This window comes from Bufo gargarizans, chromosome 10 (assembly GCF_014858855.1).
Source record: "Bufo gargarizans isolate SCDJY-AF-19 chromosome 10, ASM1485885v1, whole genome shotgun sequence".
NCBI classification, from domain to species: Eukaryota; Metazoa; Chordata; class Amphibia; order Anura; family Bufonidae; genus Bufo; species Bufo gargarizans.
In genome coordinates this window covers 102,496,510-102,511,084 of record NC_058089.1, presented here as the reverse complement: position 1 = coordinate 102,511,084, position 14,575 = coordinate 102,496,510, and the positions used below count along the sequence as shown (strand labels likewise).

The window sequence follows — 14,575 nt, the reverse complement described above, 5'->3', positions numbered from 1 at the left end:
GCACTGTCCGAGTGTTTTTTAGCTGCCAGCACTGAGAGCAGCCAAGACCTCAACCATGATGGAACGCCCTAGACTAGGGGCACTGCCCGACGCTACAGGTGGCATAGATAGAAGCTGAGGGTTCTTCTTCAGCTACCTTGTGCAGAACGCCAATATCCACTGTGGAAGGGGCTAGCAGTGAGCACACATCTGAAGATATGCTGGAGGCATCGAGCCTGCTATACAATACATTACTAGTCCTGTAACACCCACCATTTACAAGTCAATTCCCCAAATGTGTGTACCCCATGCCTACCTGTCCGTATGCTGGCAGCAATATCTAGAGCCGATAAGGGTTCTGTATAAAGGAAGGTAATAATGAGAAAGATGCCGGCAGTGAATCACTCCTGTGAAACCTTCTCTGCGTGATCAATTTTTATAACTAGCGTCATCTTAAAGGGATATGATGGGTACAGAAAATGGAGCTTATACATGGTCTGATAAAAAGCTCTACAATTTCCAATATACTTTGTGTTGGTTCCCTATTCAAGATCTCTGCTTGCTGTCCCCTTCAATCTGAACCTTCGATAAAAAATATATAAATTACCATGACTGCCCTGCAGACCTGTCCACTGATTATTCGCTGCAGTGCATTGCAGCCTGTCCTAAAACTGCCTGCACGTGGCGGTAGCACAAGAATCAACGCCCAGACTTCCTAATCCTGTAGATGACTATAATGGTATCCGGTCTGTTTCCAGCATTAGTGCCGAGATATTAGCCGGGCAAAAACCGGCGCAAGCTGCATTTTTTTTTTTGTCTGGCCAATCCTGCTGGGTCCCTATTATAGTCAATGAGGTCTGGAGGTGCTCCGTCTCGACGATGCACTCCGGCAGGCTGTTCCTCTGCCAGAACAGCCCTGGATGACCAGTCCGGTGCAGGGGTAGACATTTCTCTCTGACCCATTGCCGATAAGCTCCTCAGCCATTTCGAGCAAGTCGAAAAAAAGTATTTGTGCCAAATGGCTCCAGATTTTAGATGCATTATTGGAGAGGGCCCAATCCTGGAGAACGCCCCTTTGGTGTACGATAGCGCTCCTGATCGCCTGCTTTGCAGAGAACCGTAAACTAGCTCCATTCATGTGACTGGCTTGTGTTGTAGTGCTCTGCACAGTGGGTGTCAGGACGCCAGGGAGTGGGGGTCCTGCAGGTGACGGCATATCGTAGCATCATCCTATAGTGGGAAACCCCTTTATATATACTTTTTATCAAAGCCTCATTAAACCCCCCCGTCATCAAGTGAGGCACTCATCTGGCAGACAGTGACAGCCCAGTCCCGCCGCCGCCGCTCGCTACTCTCTCTCAGAAGTCATTGAGAAGCGCAGGTTGTTAGGATCTTCGTGATATCATTTGCAAATGGGCCATTCATCATTGTGAGGCGCGCACATCCCAGAAACAAGGAAAGTGATTAGGCCCTAATTACTGCGCCTTCTTTAATATGGCAAATGGTCCAAAATGCGTAAAAGTCAGGTGTCGAATGCTTCCCTCATTACCATGCCGGAATTAACCCATCCTTGCCCAGCCAGGACGCCACATTCTGATTGTCTAAAGTAATGCTTATTCATTTTACAGTACGTTTTATTAAAAGCAGCGTTAGGTCTCCTTCACACACAGTTTTGTTCCTGCCGTTTATTCAGCCCTTTTTTTTTTTTTTTTTTTACTCATTTTTGCCCATATAGTGTTTTTCAATTGCGATATTTGCATATTTGAAATAAAATATATGTCATTGATACAAAAACACAAGACACCACTACAAAAACAAAACAAGAAAAAACTCCAGTTTGTCTTGTTTTTCATATTTCCGAGAGATTTCTGTGCAACATCTGGAGCTGCCATATTTTTTTGGGGGAAAAAAAATGTCCAAAATGCACCAAAAACCACAAAACCCTTAAAAAATGCCCCCCCAAAAAAAACATGTTTGTGACACCAGCCTTACGGTTTCTACAAAGCTTATTATTTGTATAATGAATCATTCTGCAGTTTTCAATACCTCTGCTTACTGAAAATTCCACGGGAATTTTCATTGTTTGCTTCCAGAAAGTCTGACCTACGGCCTCTGACGTCACGTTCATCGGTCACATGTCCTGGGCACAGGTCAGTCCCATTCTAGTGAATGGGGCTTATCTGCAATACCAAGCACAGCCACTATATGGCGCCGTACTTAGTTAGCTACAAGGAGGCCGCAGTCTCCTCCAGCAGCTAATCGGCAGGGATGCAGGATGTCGCCGCCGATCTGATATTGCTGACCAATCCTGAGGATAGGTCATCGATATTCAATTTCTGGAAAAAAAATTGGGAAGAGTTGCAATACCAGACACATCCTAAGGATAAAAGTGGCGCTGTTTAGGGAAGGAAGACAAACTTTTTTTTTTCTGTTCACGGGTAACCCTTTTAAGGATGGTTTTATCATGTTTGATTATCTGATTGCCTCTACTATGATACCCTACGTCGTATATATACACATTTTCTTGGGAAAGGGATTACTCAATTATTTTTGTACCGATTTTGAAGGAAACTTTATGGGAATATTTAGTTGTTGCATAAATTTCTGTGACTGTCCCATTCATCTGAATAGGGTTTTCAGAAATCCATGGAGGGAATCTATTAACCCATTGATTAACCCAGTTTTCTGATGTACAAAAATCACAATGTTTATGCAAGGCACATTTTGCGCAAAACTTTTGGAATTTTCAGTTTAAGTGCCCCCCGTCACTTTTTAAATGAAGTGTGAGCGAGGTTTAGCAGGAGGGGCATAGACTCCAACAGATTTTCCATAATTTACACCAATTTCTGGCCTCATAGTAGGAGTAGATTTGGTTTCTTAACGCTCAGACACTCCGTATCGCTTTTATATGTCCCCATTGTCTGATAGGTGCGGGTCCCACCTCTGCCTACATCGAGAACGGATCCCTGAAGGTTGTGGAGGGCTCACTGTGCATGCGCAGCCGCCCTCCATTCATTTCTATGGGGCTGCCGAAAATGGCTTAGTGCGGTCTTGGCTATTTCAGTTGGCGCCATAGAAATGAATGGGAGCGGTGGCAGAGCAAACGAGGTGCGCTGCCATTCACTTCTATCGGGAGAGCGCTTGGCAGTGGCGGACCCCAGAAAACCCAAGGTCCTCCGGCCACCTCCTTCCCCGCTCCATTTTCGGTGTAGGTGCGGGTCCCTGAGGTGGGACCTGCACCTTTAAGACAATGGAGGCATATACTAGCAATATGCGCCCATTATTTGAGATGGTAATACCCCTTTAAGAGGCTTGCAACGTTTGTTACATTTTGAGCTTTTTGCTTTAGATTAAGACCATATTATAATCCGATTTAAATAAATCTCCCCTATGTGCTTGTTGCCGAACCCCATTCAGATAAATAGAACTGATTTTCAGCCGCAGAAATTTCATCAACAGATCTGCTGTGTGTGAATATCACCTTATAAAAGAGCTGTAAATTCCAGTAGCACCCAGATCTTTATAAACAGCTGCTCCTCCACGATTGTGGTTGCACTGCCCTCCTAGTGTGAAAGTAATGGGTTTTGTCTAGAAAAAGATAACAATTCTCTCAAGCATTCGTCACTTCCAATTGAGAGAGTTGTACGGCCGCACTTGAACACAAAGACCGCGTCAGCTTAACGTTTCAACACTCAACTTAATAGGTTCGTCTCAAGCTCAAGAGGAAAAGCTCACGTAAAAAGATTACTTAGTGTAGGTTCCGGGCATGATCTAGGAAGGGTTATGTTTTAAGGGGTTGTCCATGATTAGAAAAATATGGTTGTGTCTGATATTGCAGCTCAGCTCCTGGGTGAATAGGGCTGAGCTGCAGTAGCACACGACCATGGCAAAGCAACCCTATTTTCTTCAAAACCTGGATGACCCCTTTACGGAAAAGATGCCTAGGCAACCAACCACCTTTCTTTTCTTCTTCAAATGTACAAGATAGGGAGCATATCCTTTGGGTTTTCTTCAGGATCATCTCTAGATAAGCAATTGGATTATACCTTCTGTCAACCAACACTGGGCATTTTCAGGAAGGTAGACCTTTACTTTTGGATGAGCCTAGAAAAGGACTACCTTCATTGTTTTCTCTGACATTGATTTTCAAATATAGATTCACTCTTGGAGCTACTTTATCCAAAATATAGACTCTCTGAGAACAGAATTGAGCAGGCAGTACACATTAGATAAATGTTAGCCAAACATGTTGATTTCAACTGGACTGGTTGATCATTTAATGTGTATGGAGGCCTCTCCCGATCATTTTGGGGGGGAGATAAAGATTAAAAATTTGGATTGCAATTGTCAATTATTTTGTCCTTGGGAAGATAAACCCCTGTCAGAATTTACCTGGTAGCACCTTACTACTCATTGTCAGCACACAGCATACTTGACCTGAGCCAATTGTACATGTGTATAAGTAGTCCAAGAGACCCATCTTTTGGCCAAATGAAGGTTCAGCCGACAGATATGGATGCCCATTCTCTTCAAGCTGCCGATTCTTCCTTTAACTGGAAGGAGGTCATCTACTGTATGTAGGCATAAGAGATGTTGTCAAGTGAGGAGTCTTTGGAATTTGGCGGACTGGTGGTGTCCACAGGCATTGGAAAGATCTTAAACATAACCAAGGTGGTGGGCCTTGGTGTGTTCAAATCACGTAAAACGTATGATTCTTCTCTCTTAGCTTGGAAAAGATAAATAAATATCTTGTTAAGGTATTCCTATTCTATCATTCCTTTAGGCAAATACATTATGCTGACCTCATCCAAAGAGGGAGCCCTCTTTGATCACAGACTATGGTAGTCAAAGGGTTAACATCTTCCTGCAACCCTGGTTGTAGAGCAGGAGCTGTTACTTACAGCTAGACCCTTAAAACAGAAGAGCTCTGGGAGATGCTTACCCCCACTCTGGTTCCATCAACACCAAAAATCTTCAATGCAGACTAAAGCCCCACACTGCCTGTGGTCAAAAGACAGTCTGCGGCCTATAAGGGGTTAAGTAACTTTGCAGTGAGCTCTTTGGGCACCAGTTATTACACAACTCTTACATAGTGTTGGTCCTGGCCTTAAAACAGACATGTACATACATGAGGTGCCAGGGGTATAGCTATCATGGGTGCGGTACTAGCATATGAACACAGGCCCTTGAACCTTAGGCTAGGTCTACACGACGACATTTGTTGCACCAATGTCGCGCGACAATTTTTATAATGGCAGTCTATGGTGTCGCACTGCGACATGCTGCGACTGCGACGCGACAGTCGCAGAAAATCCATTCAAGATGGATTTTTCTGCGACTGTTGCGTCGCAGTCGCAACATGTCGCATGTTGCAGTGCGACACCATAGACTGCCATTATAAAAATTGTCGCGCGACATTAGTGCAACAAAATGTCGCGCGACAACTGTTGCGCCCTATCTGTCGCGCGACTTATGTCGTCGTGTAGACCTAGCCTTAGCCCCGTTTCACACGACTGTATTCAGTCCATGTGAGAGCAGTATTTTATGAGCTGAATGCTACTTTTGTGACACAAACTATGAATTCCCAGTCTGGCCACGGCTGTACTGAATTGTACTTATTGCATTATGTGAGTACAGTTCAGTAAATCCGAGGTCAGGCAGGAACACACAGCATTATAAATCATTATAAGGCCTCATGCACACAACAGTTGTTTTTCTTGGCCTCCGTTTAGTTTTTTTTTTGCAGATAGAATGGGGACCCATTCATTTCAATGGGTCAGCAAACAAATGCTTATAGTTCATCCGTTTGTGTTCCGCGTCCGTTGTTCGCGTTTCCCTTCAGCAAAAAAAAAAAAATAGTGCATGTCCTACTTTTTTCACATTTGCGGTCAAGGATAGGCATTTATTACAAGGGATCTGTGGAAAAAAACTGATCCTCCCCAAAAAACGGATGCTGCATCAGTTTTTTTTGATGGACGCACAATTTGCAGACGCAAAAAACAACTGTCGTGTGCATGAGGCCTAATGCTGTCAGTTCGTGTTACAGGAGCAGTATTCAGTCTGGGAACTGCTGCTCTCACACACAGAGCGAGTTTCCCAGACTGAATACGCTCATGTGAAACTCAGACTCAAAGACCTCACTATTAAAAAAAAAAACATGACGTACGGGGGTACAGAAATGGCAGTGCTGGGTTTATCATGATAGAAAAACGCAAGTAATGTGCTTTTTGATCTTTGAGGTAAAGGGGTTATCCGGTGCATAGAAATTTTTTAAATTGGGCCAGAATGGTAGCTGGTTCCCTCTGCTCTCTACTTCCTGCTCCAGTCTTGACCCGGCGCGGTGACTTGGCCATTTCCTGTGTGTCAAAACGGGAACAGGAAGTAGAAAGCAGGAGGGATGTGAGCAGCAGGGGGTCGGTTCTTTTTAAGTTTTTAAAGGGTCACTGAGTTTTTCAGAATTTTTTTTATGTATAAAGGCATATTAAAAGATTTGACCGATGGGGTCTGAGTGCTGAGAACCTCCCCCCACCACCACCACCCAATTGCTAGAATGATTAGAAAGAAGCGCTCACATATCACGCTCCAGGAGGGGAAGTGAGACGGACTCAACAGAAAGTCTATAGGGCTTTCTCACCTCCTCTCCTGCAGTTAGGAGAGAGCGTGCTATACAAGTGCTTCTCTCTCCTCATTCTAGAAGTTGGTGGGGGTCTTGGCACTCAGACCCCCACCAATCAAAACTTTTGATAGGTCTCTATGGCATATCAAAAGTTTTCAGAAATGTTAGTAACCCTTTATGCTCAACCTGCGGCCCTCCAGCTGTTGTAAAACTGCAACTGTCCAAGCATGCTGGGAGTTGTAGTTTTGTAACAGCTGGATGGCCGCAGGTTGGGCCTCTCTGTTTTAGGCTCTTCTGAGCCCGCTGCCACCAATTTTTGTTGCACTGGAAAACTCCAACATATTCAGCGCTGCTACATGAGTATACATAATGATTGCTCCTGTGTCGGCCCCAATCATCTCTCCCTGTATACTCGGCGTAGGCGCGAGTAGATGGATATTGGTTACAGACGCAGAGGACAGCAGTGATATCTTATTACTGCTTCACTCCTGAAAGGTCACTTGCTCGTTAACTTTCCTGTTGCTCGCTAGCACAAAACTGATGCGATCTAATGGTGTTTAAGTTAAATGGCTTAAAGGGGGAAAAAACGAGGACATCAATTTAGCCGTTTCCATCACTGTGACAATGTGCTTCTCTGACACCGCTCGGTGGAAGGCCCGGGGTTGAGTGTAGTCGAGTAAAGATACTAGGAAGAAATCTCATCTCGTCAAGAGCAACATTTCACTTAACTCCTTCCCGGAGCTGCCGGCGAGATGCACAGTGACAGATGTTTCACGGGGACTAGTGCACATTGCCAGCCTAGATTACAATCCCAGCGCCGAGAGAGACACAAGATACAGTATGGAGACGGAGTGTGCATAACTGGAGATACCGTCACATTATACACGTCTAGTAGAGCGGAGCTCGTCACCTTGCACAGTGCATTATGATATTGCGGTGTGTTATCTACAGCCTTACAAAGACTGTATGTAAAGGTAAGTTAAGGGGGTTGTCTGGGAATTTAAGATTGATGGCCTATCCTTAGGATAGGTCATCTATACCTGATTGGTGGGGGTCTGACTCCCGGCACATGACATGTTTGAAGAGTCTGCGGCACTACGGCCTCCTTGCAGCATATCAAGCACAGCGCCGTCCATTGGATGGTGTCTGTGCTTATATGGGACTGAGGCCATGTGACCGATGAACGCGATATCACCAGCCTAGGAGGAGAAGAAACAATTTGCTTTTATGGGGTATTCCAGTTGTTAAAAATTATCCCCTATCCACAGGATGGGGGAGGGGGGGGTGACAGATCAGTGGTGGTCCTACAGCTGGAACCCCCACTGATCACGAGAATGGTTATCGGGTACCACCAGCCTAAAGGTGTAATGGTAACTCCCCCGTTGCTCCTAGAGGCTCATTTGCATATATTAAAACATCATTTTTCTCATCAATGCGGGCACATATGAACATGGGACCAACACAGATGCCTTCAGCTGCCAAGCGCACATGTAACAGGTCAGCCAGTGTCATAGGGACAAATCTGCTGACAGATGCCCTTTAAGGATTTTACTCATACTGTATACTACTGATATTATAGCATTCAATATTCGAGTATAATAGTATTGCTAGTATTACTAGCCTACAGGATTTACCAGCCTGAGCTAAATTTTCATGAAATATATAACGATGGGGATTATGTTCCTGATTTGCATTAGACTATAGGGTACATCATTATTGAACCCCAGGAATGGATTGGCCATAGACTCCACAGGGAAATTTTCCAGTGGGCCGATGCCTAGGATGGCCATTCAAGCCCTCCTCACGGCCGCCAGCCGGTTACATTATGATCTGATTCTCTCCTTTGCACCTGGCCAGCAGCCGCAGGTGTCCTCCTGGATTCAACTGTATGGACGTCCTCAGGACAATGATACCGTTGAATACTGTGCAGCAGGTGGCAGTATTTTGTGCTGCACTGTGGTATTTGGTTCAGCTGGGCCTGTATATTGCTCTGCACTATGGTATTGATGGCCCTGACTAAATATGTTGCCTTTTGTCAATTTGGACCTGCCTGCAACATGGGGCCACTTTTTTCTCAACTAGCGGAAGGACCCGGCTTTGCACGGGTATATTTAATCTTTTACATTTAATGCTTGTGTGTGTCATTAAAAGATATCGACAGTATCCACTATAACAGTTACATCTATAGCACCCCACTACCTTAGCAGTGACCTACACAGCATCCCACCCCCTTAACTGTGACCTTCAGAGCAGCCTGCCTCTAGGGTGGACAGAGGTCCAGTTTTAGGCTGGACGGTCCGGCTTTCAGACTTCCTGTCCTCCTTCTGGCACCGGGCCTGGACGGACACAGGGATGTCCTTTTGAACAGCTCACTCTCAGACAGCAGCACTGTACCTAGAAGTTGATTTTTAACTTCATTTTTCAATCCTTGTTGGCAGAGGAGTGGGAGGGGGCATGACCTAAGCGGATCGGGGGCGTGTCCTTTTGAACAGCTCACTCTAAGACAGCAGCACTGTGCTGTCTGAGTGTGAGCTGTAGGGAGAAAGTCACCCTCCCTCCCAACTCTGCAGCTGACAGAAGTTGATTTTTAACTTCATTTTTTCAATCCCTGTCGGCTAAGGAGTGGGAGGGGGCGTGGTCTAACTGAATCAGAGGCGTGGCTTAGTGGGACCTGGGGACGGTCTTTTTGGGGTGGCCTTAATGGCCACCCTACCTGCCCCCTGAACTGTGACCTCCACAGCACTGTGCGGATTCCTTTAGCGCAGTGTTTCCCAACCAGTGTGCTTCCAGCTGTTGCAAAACTATAACTCCCAGCATGCCCGCACAGCCAAAGGCTGTCTGGGCATGCTAGGAGTTGTAGTTTTGCAACAGCTGGAGGCACATTGGTTGGGAAACACTGCTTTAGCGGACAAACATATACACACATACATACACTCAGCTTTATATATCAGATAATGATGTATCCGATAGGCGAATAGTATGACCGGTTCTGTTCTGACAGACACGTTAACGTTCTTCGGTATTTATCAGTCAAATTGTTTCCTGCATGGCATCAAAGTGACGGAGGCGACGCCGGTGACAAGTCCATTGTTAGAGCCATTTTCTTCCATGCTGAATTAGTTAACATTAATTCTATTCAGCGCCGTGTCCTTGTCACATGACGGACTGACACGACACCGGCCGGGTGACATTTTAGAGTCATCAGGAAGTGATTAAAGGGCTCGCGGCTTTATCAGTATTTGCAAGGGTTTCAGTTCCTATCAGCAGCGCAGAATGGTGCGCTAATGAGGTACCTGACAACCCCTCTCACTCGCTGCCACCACGTCTGACCCGAAAGATGATGAGGGAAAGATTAAAACTTGCTATTATGCCATCAAAATAGCTCAGAAAATGAAATTGTCACTCGGGGTTCAGATGGGATCTGCTCAGTTCTTAGAGGATGATGATGAGACAAATGCCAAGTTCCTAGGGAAGCGTTAGTCATGTGGATATATGGCACCTCGTGATAGTCCTTATTATAGGTGTGTAACAGTTCTGAGTGGTACCGACCCATAATACTGCACCGGGCCCGTAATACAATACTGCTATACTATGCTTTGTAGTAATGTAGACCAGTAGTGGCTCCTTTTATGAGGTCTCAGACTGAGTAAGCATTGAGGGAATACTCTATTAGGCAAGTAGCAAGGACTTAAAAGGATTGTGTCTATCCAGCACCTGGATCTGAATACGTTTGTAATTGTATGCAATTAAAATTTTTGTACAGCCAATGAGTTATTCAATAAAATGTATCTGTATGGCGCCACCTGCTGTTTGTTATTTTCCTTATTTTTTTTGTCCGTCTCACTGAGCTGGTCGCACATGCTCAGTTTAAACTTTCAACTGCCACCAGCCACTGGTTCTGTTAGACGCTGTGGCCGCTAGAGGAAGAAAGCTGCACCAGAAAGGACACACTCCCTGGGCAGCCAGGCTGAAGATAATGTAGCAGAGCAATGACTGGGGAGATATCTGGGACATGTCAGGTACAAGGCTTTTCACTATCTGATCGGCATGGGTCTGACACCCTGCACCCCCACCATCAGATGTTCCGCAATATTTCTGCTACTCCGTCCACTTTGTAGTGGAATAAGGTCGATACGGCATTGACAGTGGGAGCGGTGCTGCTGGTACCAGCTCAGTCCACAACAGGAGCCAGTGCTATTGCCGAACAGCTGATCACCGGGGATGCGGTGTATCGGACCCCCGCCCATCACCTACTGATGGCCTATCCTGGGGATGGTACAAAGGGTTAGAACTGCCCCTACAATCTGCCAGTGGTCTCCAATCTGTTGCTTTTCAGCAGTCTGAACATGCTGGGAGTTGTAGTGTCCTGGCACCTAATGATCCACAGGCTGGGATCCACTGCCCTATACAGCAGACATGGACGTAGAAATACATTCTTTACTGTCTAAGCTACATCCTGTCGATGCGCGTCACATTTTTCATAAAATATGTAGCTCACATGAGGCTGCGTTTTCGCCCCTGAATTGGCTGTACAAGATTTATTCTCATTTCACATTATCTGTAAAAAAAAAAAAAAAAAAAGATAGATCGTCCCTAAAAATAAAACTTTAGTGTCAGAGAAATGAGCAATACCTTATGTTACTATATAGTCCAAATGACAGGGGAAGGAGCGGCCGGCGCTCCCAATCTCCCGGCGGAGCAGCAGCTATCTGCCAAAATATTTCCTGGTAATTCGCTAATTAACTTACTGGCAAAAATGTGAATAAAACCACAGCTAAATCTATAATGTTTCCCCTTCATTTCTTTAAGTACAATTATGCCGGGTGGCAGCCGTCCAGAGAAATGTTATTATTATGATTTTTTTTGAGTTTTTTTTTTTACTAGCGGAGACTGATGGGCATTGTGTTGACCTAGCGTAACCCCCTGCAATGCCAATCTGCTGGCAGTGCAACGGTTAATATTTCCTGGGCATCCCTGCAAGTGGGTGTATGGAGGGGGGGATCTCTTTAAACGCTTACGTTCCCAGCAGCATTTGCTGGCGTGAAATACTCCTGACCAGAAATGTATGGACAGTGTTGGCTGGCGTCCCAATTGCACTTTCCGTGATGGGCTTAATTGGAGTGCCTGGGTTAATTCTGAGCCATATTTTTTTATATCAGATGTGTCAGACTATATTGCTCCTCGGCATTAGCGGGCCGGGATTCGGGAGAGGCAGAGTCCATCCTTCAACAGAATGATGTTCAACATAATACCTTTAAATAAGAGCCTTCAATTGATTTCTGGAAAGGGAGGAGAGAAGATCTATACAAATGGCCAGATGACTGCAATGATAGAAAAGGGATAAATGTGGCGTTTGTGCTTTTCGTCTGCAGATGTGGCGGCAAATGGCATGTACTGCTATGTGCGGTACATGTATGGAGGCTATATGACAAGTCAGTAGTAGAGCGCTATCCTCTTCTCTGTTGAAGCCTAAAACGTTCTGCATCTATCATGCTGGATGCCGTCCCATTTTCTCAATGGGTAAGGGAGCCTTACATGCAAAAAGTCAAGTACGTGGATGCTGTATGGCAGCTATAGGTCCATATTACTGCCCTGTTGGCCCTCCATGTGGTGTGCATGAAGTCTGACCACCCAGAAGTGCTCTGGGTGGGTCAGATTGACCAAGACGGCTTTGGGACCATGTTTAGCATCCATGTCCAATATGCATTTTTTTTTACAGATTGCACGCGGACCTGTTCAATTCTGTGGGACCTCAGAAATGGGATCTGTCTGCATCCATATGTCTGTTCCACAAGTTATAGAACATGTCCTATTTCTGTTCATATTGTGGACAAGAATAGTAATTTCTGGTGATAGGTGATCAGTATCTAATCGATGGGGGTCCGAAATCCGGGACACCCGTCCTTCAGCTGTTTGAGGAGGCCTATAGCCTCAAAGCATACCAAGCACAGTGCTGTACATTGTATAGTGGCTGTGTTTGGTATCGCAGCTAAGCCCCATTCACTTGATTGGCAATGAACTGCACCTATGCCACGTGATCGATGAACCTGACATCATTGGCCCAGAGTAAGCTGCAAGAAGACCGTGGTGCTCAATGAAGCCAGAAGCCTCCTCAATCAGCTGATCGGAGGGGCTTCCTGATGTGAGACCCCCTCTGATCAGATACTGATGACCCATCCTGAGGATAGGTCATCAGTATTAAACAGTTCCTAACTTTCATCATGCTTATGAGGTGGTGAAGATCCCAGGACACAAGTTCTGGATCTTGGTACTTGCAAACTTTACATTCTGAACAATACTCTTACCACTAAGAAACTCAGTTCTCCTATTGTTACTTTGGATTCATTGGTCTATTGTACTTGTTTGCCCCATTACTTAAGTTTACATTTGGGGCTAAATTAGAACTTTCAAACTAATCCTGGAGCATAAGGAGGCCTAAAAAGATGGTTTTGGAAGGTGACAGGTTCCCTTTAAAAGCTCATCTTTTCAGGCAGGCTTATCACGCTACCTAAAATGACTTTCCCCACCAACTCCTCTGGCCTAAACTCGATCCTTTAGTAGTCCCAAACCTGAAGCAGATCGGCCGGCACCACTCCTGTCAGTTCAATAATGGCTCTCCCCCAATTCCTCATAGATTGTAAGCTCTTGCGGGCAGGGCCCTGACTCCTAGTGTTTCCGTTGAATATTAGTCAGTGAGTGACTTTTGTTTTGTACATGAACACCATGAATTTGTAAAGCGCTGAGGAATATGGTGGCGCTATATAAATATATTATATTATTGATAAATAACCATCCGTCATATTTTCTTATGCTTTTCCATGTAAATCTGGATCTAAGAAACCCAAACAGAATTCTAGAATTGATCCAGGAACACGCAGGCTACTTTCTCAAGTCTTATCTCAATGACATTGTCTTGCAGGCAATGCTTCATTTCTGAAGGCTCAGCATAGCCGCTGATGCGAATACCATACTGCACTGATGTTCGTCAATCCTGACTATAATTAACGCCGTGCCATTCAACTGATACCTATCTTTTCTCTTCTAGCAACAAGGAGCTGCCACTTCTGTCTACTGTGCGGTCTCCCCAGACCTAGAGGGCCTCGGAGGGATGTACTTCAACAACTGCTGCCGCTGCCTGCCTTCGCAGGAGGCCCAGAGAGAGGAGACGGCGGAGGCCTTGTGGGAGCTGAGCGAGAGGCTTATCCAAGAACGAGTTGGCAGCCAGTCCGAATAGCAGGGAGCCGCCGTTAGGATCAAAACACGTGGCGTGTGTGTGCGTTAGGAACCTGCCAGCTTTGGAAGCTTTCCAACCCTATCATCAAGAGGGTTTCCATATACCTCTGATACAGATTAACTAGTGTTAAATGGAATAATAGCAGTCACAACATGGTGAAAAATGTTAAGTACTAGAGGGAAATGGGGAATTCTGCAGGGTTAAAGGGACAATATCTCTTTCTAGTCGCTGGTTAAGCCTATTCCTTTGTCTTAAAATTAGGGAGAAATCAAATTAAAAGAAACAGTGAAAGTTCCTCCTCCGACCATTGTCCTGTGTCTGATAAAACGCAATGCTGGCATCACATTACAATTTTATCATCTGATATAGGCTACATGCACACGACCGTATGTGTTTTGCTGTCTGCAAAAAAAAAAGCGGATGACATTCCGTATGGCATCCGTTTGTTTTGCGGATCCATTGTAATCATGCCTATCCTTGTCCGCAAACTAGAAAAAAAAAGGACATGCACTATTTTTTTGGCGGGGCAATGGAACAGACATACTGATGCAGACAATACCGTGTCTCCGCGTTTTTTGCGGACCCATTGAAATGAATAGGTCTGTATCCTATCTGCAAAAAAAACGGAACGGACACGGAAACAAGCAACGTTCGTGTGCATGTAGCCATAGGCTTATTTTAGTTTTAAAAGGGAGTATGAGGTGGATGATAAAGGTAGCGGTTTCTTCCCTAGAAATAGCGCCCCC

General features: G+C 45.3%; 1 protein-coding gene across 1 annotated transcript in view; it reads left to right on the top strand.

Moving 5' to 3' along the window:
* WWOX (WW domain containing oxidoreductase) overlaps window positions 1-14,315 on the top strand; it is an 834,115-nt gene extending 819,800 nt beyond the window's left edge. The window contains exon 10 of the mRNA XM_044270184.1: window positions 13,641-14,315. Within this exon, the coding sequence (XP_044126119.1) occupies window positions 13,641-13,829 (189 nt within the window). The 3' untranslated portion in view covers window positions 13,830-14,315. The remainder of the gene's footprint in view (window positions 1-13,640) is intronic.
* Window positions 14,316-14,575: the final 260 nt, after the last annotated feature.